We start from the raw sequence: 8179 nt of genomic DNA on the forward strand, positions 1-8179 counted from the left end.
TAAATTTTAAGTACTGTCAGTGTAAAAGAACGAAATAAAGATAATGTCCTGTATTTGCCGTTATAATTTCCTGAAAGTCCACGCTTGGAAAGGGTCACGATATAAACATTCGATTCGCCTAATAATAGTATAGTTCGTAATAGTTCGCATCCACTGTACGACGAGTTGATAATGTAGAACAGTTGATCGGTAGTAGAGATTGTCCGACTGGCAACGTAGGTCGCTCCGGTGGTAAGTTCTTCGATTACGTTTGGGTTCTACATAGCCAACAGAGTACCGTGCAACAGTTGCCGACGTAGCAAAGAACTTTTGCAATACAACAGGCATCCTCTGTTGACACTCTACCCTCAAATATTTTCCGTACTTCATTCGATGTTTTTTAGGATGTGATTCATAGTTAAAGGAAAGTGGCAGTAAACAGCTGATTAGTCAATTATTGGGGTATCGTGGGTCACAGGTTTATCACGCGATAACAATTAATTAACAAGTAACAAGGAATTGTTGCTGTCGAGAGCTCTCAAAATAAAAGTATATATTTTTAGACCAAGAGATCGCACGTTTTCTTTCGATCGAATGAAATGTATAGCTATCTTCTTAACCTCTTCCGGTAACCCTCGTCTGTTTTGTCGCAAATGCATTAAGATCGCAAGAAGGAAAAATGATGAACAAATATGCGACTTGTAATTCTTAAAAAAAATACACAGATACACTATCTGAAACTGAAGTGGATTGAAAACGATACAGGGAGTACTACGGGGTTAAGTTAGTATCGAGAGGTGGATGTCGTGATACCCTTGCTTGTGATATGTCGATAAACATTTTTTTTTTTTGTTTGTTTTTGGTGGACTAACTGTTTATTGGAGGGCAAAGCTTTTTCATTCTTCGACTCGTTAATAGTACCAGCATCCGGTCGTATCACTTTTAACGAAAAAGAGTGTAGGACAAACGCGTTCGACAGAACGTATCGTAATCGAGTGTTTTCACGTCAAAGCGCTTTCCTTATTTTCGTTTACGGTATAGTCTTCGCGGATGTGATGTGACCGATAAATACGTTGTAACGATTGCTAAGTTTATCGGCAACAGCGACCCTCGCGCGTTATATTTCGGTACAATAATTCGAGAGAAGGTTGATTAGATTGTACTCATCCGGGTGATTTGTTTTCGTTATTTTTTGTGCAATCTGCTTGTTGAATGACACGCGGTATAAGTACCAGTGGAAGCGGGACGCTCGTCGTCAGTTTCGAAACGTGTTGCCTGCAAGTTACAAGTCTCCGATAGAAAAAAAAGTGAGTGAAATTTGTCGAGAAAGTAACTTTTCACGTGTTCACGAGTTCAGACTGTCTTGTTATTTGCTTTTCGCTTGAAAATCGAGTCCATTTTCAATTAGAATAAAAGTTTCATTTTGCTTCAGGAGATCAGCAAAATCCAAGATGGTGTCGAGATGTTTGGCATTGATTGCCCTGTTTTGTCCACTGATTCTGGTCACATCAGCTGAAGGTTTGCATTTTAAATCGTCATCCGTTCACCAGTATTCCAGTTTTTACGCTAATTTTAAATTCGTTAAGAATGCAATGCAAATCCGACGAGTAATACAACTTCTTTGATAGGTCTGTTGGAGCCGCCTGTGTGCGGAGTTAGTGTCGCCAGGGGAGTCTATGGCGACAGAATAATCGGTGGTATCGCCGCGAAGAAGGGTACGTACGGCTATTATACAGAATTTTTCATTAAATACTCTACAACTGGATACAACGAAATAAAATGAAATCAGCTTTGTAGGCCGAAGGAAAATACATACGATTTTTGTTACGTCTTAGATGCCTGGCCCTGGATAGGAGCATTAGGTTACAAGAACCCAGACGGTACCGCGACTCCAGTTTTCAAGTGTGGCGCTACCCTGATCACGAATAAACACGTTCTGACGTCCGCTTACTGTGCGTCTGGAATCGACAATTTGATCTTGGTTCGTTTTGGTACCTTAACTTTGGACGGTGAAAGACCGATCGACGTCAACATCGAAGAGAAACAGGTCCACAGTGAATACAACGAAAAGACGAAGGCCAATGACATCGCGGTCCTCACACTGAAGAAGGAAGTTATCTTCAGCGGTGAGTGTTGGAGTTTTCGAATTCGTAACGAACGAAAGAAGAATGGGGGATGAATAGGATATACTGTTGGAAAGGAGTTGCTTTGGGATGGTTCCAATTAATACGGAGAAAGGGAGAGGGGGTGTAGAAGATAAGGGTGGTTTCTCGGAAGAAGATACTCGATAATCGTTCGAGTCGACGCTCCGAGTTTACGATGTAACGAGTAACAACGTATTTTTATCGTAATTTTCAGACTCCCTTCGTCCCATCTGTCTCCCACACAAAGAACCTTTGGTAAACGATGTCTTCGACGGAAAATTCGCGTACATTGCTGGATGGGGTTCAACTTCATACCGTGAGTAGCAATCCTCATCTATCGTCCCGCGTAATTTATAATTATACAATGTCTCGTCAAATCCTCATTTCGGGCTGCGTTCTGTAGAAGGAGCACCGAGCAACTTCCTCAAGCAAAGCATGATCCCCGTCATCACCAACGAAAAGTGCAGAGAGAGCTACTCTGGATTCCCTTCGCTGGCCATCACTAACCACACGATTTGCGCTGGAAAGGTAGCTGGTGGAACCAACGCTTGCAACGTAAGAGAACCACGAATGTAACGTGAACGAACCTGCAACGACCGCGGTTGCAGACTTTCGAATTTCTGCCAAATTCTTTCGCGATTTAATTTTTACAATTGTTTCTTCGCAGGGTGACAACGGAGGACCTCTGATGATGCTCTTCGACGGTAACGTTTACGAGATCGGTCTTTACATCCACAGCTACAAGTGCGCCGAACGTGGATATCCTGGCATCTTCACCAGAATCACCGAGTATCTGGATTTCATCAAACAAGCAATCGAGACGTAAAGAGTATCGTTGGAGTAATAATGCTCGTGCGACGTGCGAGGCAGGCGTTCACATCCATCGTTTGGAATTTCTTTAACGAAACGAGTTTAATATTCGAGTGCATTTTGTACATTAGAAAATATAAATTTAAGATGTTGTTTTTTGAATAAATAACGCATGGAAAGATAACGTGGATTCTATGTCTGTCGATATTCCTATCCCTGCTTATTATAAGTATTCTAGGTAGTCCATAGGTTTTCTCGACAATTTACATTTAAGTAAACTTGCTTACAGAAATAATCCCAAGTTCTCGATGATTTGAAAGAAACTTTGAGTCGGTGTCTTAAAGAATGAAGTAGAAGAATGTAACTGTTTGTGTTCAGGAAACGTTCGAGGCGAGAAGTTCGCTAAGTTTGTAAGGAAAATTCCAATTGTTTCCGTTTAACAATGAATATAGTTACTCGGAAACGTATCTATCCATCGAATTGTACATGATACAATTAAAATATTTAATCGATCTGAAAGCTGGAATGGCTCTTTCCAATGACGTCACCTTGATCCAGACAAAGAATTGCTCATTGGTTACTAAAAAAAGTATGTTCATCCGTGGAAGTAGAAAAAGGACGCATACCCTGATATTGATAACAGTTCTTTTATAAAAAAAAATTTGACAAAAAAGAAGAAGCTTTCCATACTGTTCCATTTTTCCTTACACGTGAATGCTTGTCAATTTCAAGAACGACGTAATCGATCAATTTTAGTAAAAATAACTGAAATAATTTTCTTCGTAACCTGGGTACAACAAATTTACCCAAAATACAAGTTGAATTATCAAAAACAATACCGAATGAAACAGTTTAGCAATCTTCGTTGGATGAATTAAATATACAAAATTGAGGCCAGAGGAACTAACTAAATACAGTATATATTAGAGTGTACATTAATGAGAAGGAATTATTTATTGCCCTTTATTGTTTCATTCTCATAGATCAATACAGAAAAGTCGAGACAGCGGTCCTTAGAAGTGGTGGGGATGCCCATGGGAACCAGAGAGAATTATCGCGACACTTAAACGCCCCATACGCGATACGACAAAATCGCTGTCGTACGACAAATCGCTTCGACCAGTCTCTTTGATCGTTCGAATGAGAGTTGCATCGCGATGGAACGTTTCGCAATTCTTTTGTTCTCCGCCGAGCGTCCGGGTTCGAACGGCCGATCATCGGCTCATCAATTTTCCAAAAATCGAATTCTTTATTCTTCATGGTATCAACCTGAACGCGATGCTATTGGATTCTTGGTGTTCTCCCGATTAAAATGATACGTCACATCGCGCAAAAAGCGGACCATTTTTAACGAAGGTACTTTTCAATTATGCAATCAGATTCTTCATGTAATTTCGTTAATTATTGTCCAAATTACGTCCCAGTCGCGTGGTTTCATTTCCATCGTAAAAACATCAAGAATCGATTGAAATTGCTTCCGCAAAGTTCTGATAAAAATTGCAGAGGTTAGGCTTTATCGACCAGATTATGTGCGTATCTGTGTATTTTCAACAGACTTCGAAAAGGAAGAGGTTACTCAATTCGACATGTATATATATAAATATTTTTTTTTTTATACGTTCGAGAAGAATTTTATCGTATTACATTACCGTAAAAAAATATGGTAGTCCAACAAATGTTATTATCGTTCTCGCTCCGTTCGATTCAATAATACGTATCTCGCTCGATTCAATAATACGTATTGCAGATATCGACATTCCAAAGTATAAGTACCATTGATGCGGGGTTCTTACTTCCAGTTTTGAAAACCGTCGCCACGCGAAAACTAACTTTCCTTCGAATTAACACGAGCCCCGAAACCAACAAAAGTGAGTTAAATCCGTGAATAAAAGTAACGCGCACGAAAATACTGCTCGTCTCTACTTTTAGGAAAGCAACAAAGTACAACATGTTGCTCAAGTCTTTGGCGTTAATTGCCCTGCTGCATCCACTGGCGCACGTTGCATCTGCTCAAGGTTTGTCCTGTGAACCTAAGATCCCATTTCAATTTCGATGGCTTATCGCTTCACGATTTTTCAAGATCACTGGCAATTCGCTACTTCCATTCTACAACTAGAAATCTTTGACACTCTACAATTCTTTGACAGACGACGATAATGCGGATGATACCAAGTACATGCTTGCGAGACCTCCAGATTGTGGTTTTAAAAACGCCAGCTACGTTATGAACAGAGTGATAGGCGGCGTTCCAGCGAAGAAGGGTATGTATGGCAATTACATGTAGAGATCTTGGATTTAAGGGAGAAAGTCTACCTAGGGCTTACGAACTACCACGCCGTAACTTTGTTAATTTCAGATATTTTTAACAGAAAGTTTCCCGTTTCTCCGAAATAAATTCTCGAGTATGCATCTCCTTTGTACCTAGGTAGTCTTGAGACTTCGACGAGTATTATTTCTCGTATTCGTGGCTTGCCAACGTTTCTCAACCAAGGAAGCTTCGGCATCGGTGCTATCTAGATAATGATGGAGACTGGAACGTTTGCGAAAGTTCCCTTGGTTCGGAAAGGTCGACAAGAAATTGAAATCAGACGCGACGGAAGCCAGGAATACTACAACTACGCCGATCATTTTGAGAAACCAACGAGAATCGAACTCTGACACTGATAAATAACGCGTAAAATTGCTGAAATGTCATTAAATCCTGTATTTAATTCATAGATGGAACCATGAAATTGTCGCCCATTGAGATGACCGGTATCAACTAGATTAGAGATGTTTGGAAAAGGAATTAATCACCCAAATAATTCAGCATGCAAATGCTATCGCATATGTTGTATACGTATAGGTTTGTGTAGGTCGGGGACGAAATTTAAGCTCGACGTTTGTTACGACTCAGGTGACTGGCCCTGGGTTGGTGCGTTGGGCTATCGGAACACCAAAAACGCATCGATCACGGATTTCCGTTGCGGAGCTACTCTGATAACGCCTAAACACCTTCTGACAGCAGCTCGCTGTGCTCTGTCAGACGAGCTGTACGTAGTTCGTTTCAATGTCCTGAGTTTGACACAGGATGTTCCAGTCGATATTGGGATCGAGAACAAGTTCGTGCATCCCGAGTACAACGCGGAAAACGAGGTGCATGATATCGCCGTTCTTACAATGGTAAAGGAAGCTATGATTTCTGGTAAATATCCACCAAGGTCTCTGAAATTTCCAAACGAGTTAACAATGCTTGGATAATTACTTTAAACTGTGATTTCCAGAACGCTTGTACCCCGTTTGCCTGCCAATCGACATTCCTCAACTAACCGACAGTTACAATGGGAAAGTAGGCTACGTCGTTGGATGGGGAGCAATCTCAAACCGTGAGTGGCGATCTTTATTCATCCTGTTAATTAATAATCGTCATATGTTATTTCGTGGAACGTTTCTTTCCCTTTGAACTTCAGAATCACAAACGGGCAGCGACGTTCTCATGCAAACGAGGATCCCTGTGATCAGCAATAACCAATGCAAAGAAGATTATAAAGAATTCTCGCAATTAAGGATCGACAATTTCACGCTGTGCGCTGGATACAAGTCTGGAGGCCGAGATGCCGGTCTGGTGAGTTTGGATGAGTTATTAGTAGATCGCCGATCTTTATGCGTTTATAGGAAATTTCAATGTTCAAGAAACCACAAAGCGCACACAGTATATAATAATATTGGAAGTCGAATTCATATTATAATATTTTCAGAGTTAAACGAATTCTTATTTAGGTTCAATTTTTGTAGCCACGCTCGCAAAGATTTTATTTTGCACAAAGATCCGCAGTCTAGTTATTAGCAATCGTGATTGCAGTACTTTTATCGATTTGGGCCAGGACGATGTGTGAGACGTAAAATCATTCTTTTTTTTTGTAGTACGATGAAGGAGGACCTCTGATGATACAGCAGAGGGAAACTGTCTACCAGATCGGCATTGTTTCCTATCGCAAGAAATGCAAGGACGTCGAATGCCCCACTGTCTATAGCAGAGTCACCGAGTACATCGGATTCATCAATTCAAATTTGAATTTATAAAGGACTCGACGAAGATTGACACGTTGACGCAGTTTTTTCTACGGTGCATCAGTCTTTTAAAAAATAAAAGCATCTTAAAAAATGTTACGTAGATTCAAGTTCTTCCTTCCGTCAACTTCTCGGGCAATAGTCCCGTCACATGGTTGTAATATATAAATAATGTATAAATAAACGTTTCACAAAATAGCAATACAAAATAATTGTCTACGATGGAACTCATCGTATCCAAGCAGGGCCTGAATTCGCATTCAAATCCTATCCTTAAATTTTACAACGAGGAGTTATTTACTTACAAATGCCGTCACGTATTATGTACTTTTTATAAGATGAATATTAAATAATAATAATACCTCGATGATCTTTGCGACTCCTTTAAACTGAATCATCGCTACTAAAAAAATGTCTTGCATCCGTTAATGGTATCGTCATTCTGTAAAGAGTTAATCAAAATCGGTGCCTTTTAGTTGGGTAATTTACGCGCTGAATCCAACCATTAAAATTGCATATAAAGTATTTCCAAGTATGCCAAATCCAGTAGGCTTCTGCGAAGTGGAGCGTATTAGATCGAAACTCGTTAAAACGTATCTCAGGCCAGAGGTGGGCAATGTTTTATTTGAATAACTGGCGACAAAAAGAAATGTCTACTCAATCGACAAAAAGTTAATAAGATAAGCTTTTGTTTATTCGATTTCGCTTGTTATTTTATCCTAGAATTCTTCACAAGCAACTTATTGAATAATAATGTTTGTTCACTAGTCTTTAGATTTCTGCGTTTTTCGAATTAAAGTACGACCCGAGACTATTCAAAAAAACATAAATAAGGTTTACGATCCACTCGAGTCCTTCGCAACTTGTGGATCCCTAAACCATCCTTAGTAGATCCCGGCCAATCGGATCCTGGACCAATAGTTGATGGTTAAATCTATCAAGGGAATTGATTACGCGTAAACAAAAAATGACGTAACCCAAACACGTTTGTTCGTTCGATGTTTTTCAGGATATAAGCTACCGTCAAAAGAAAGTACCGGTAAACAGCAGAGAGGTCGGTACGACATCGCGGGTCGCAGGTTTATCGCGAGATAGCGGTGAAATAACACGGGAGAATATTTTGAAAATAAATATATACATCTATAAGCTTATTCATATATATATATATATATATATATATATATATATATATATAT

General features: G+C 39.8%; 1 protein-coding gene across 1 annotated transcript in view; it reads left to right on the forward strand.

The window, feature by feature from the left end:
* The first annotated feature begins 627 nt into the window (after positions 1–627).
* LOC128889557 (transmembrane protease serine 9-like) overlaps positions 628–8179 on the forward strand; it is a 13225-nt gene continuing 5673 nt past the window's right edge. The window contains exons 1-13 of the mRNA XM_054147280.1: positions 628–1286; positions 1412–1497; positions 1608–1694; positions 1815–2105; positions 2338–2439; positions 2527–2678; positions 2791–2945; positions 4863–4948; positions 5081–5194; positions 5830–6117; positions 6197–6298; positions 6383–6537; positions 6837–6958. Of these exons, the coding sequence (XP_054003255.1) occupies positions 1431–1497; positions 1608–1694; positions 1815–2105; positions 2338–2439; positions 2527–2678; positions 2791–2945; positions 4863–4948; positions 5081–5194; positions 5830–6117; positions 6197–6298; positions 6383–6537; positions 6837–6958 (1721 nt within the window). The 5' untranslated portion in view covers positions 628–1286; positions 1412–1430. The remainder of the gene's footprint in view (positions 1287–1411; positions 1498–1607; positions 1695–1814; positions 2106–2337; positions 2440–2526; positions 2679–2790; positions 2946–4862; positions 4949–5080; positions 5195–5829; positions 6118–6196; positions 6299–6382; positions 6538–6836; positions 6959–8179) is intronic.

Source organism: Hylaeus anthracinus, unplaced genomic scaffold, assembly GCF_026225885.1.
Source record: "Hylaeus anthracinus isolate JK02 unplaced genomic scaffold, UHH_iyHylAnth1.0_haploid 11997, whole genome shotgun sequence".
Classification (NCBI taxonomy): domain Eukaryota; kingdom Metazoa; phylum Arthropoda; class Insecta; order Hymenoptera; family Colletidae; genus Hylaeus; species Hylaeus anthracinus.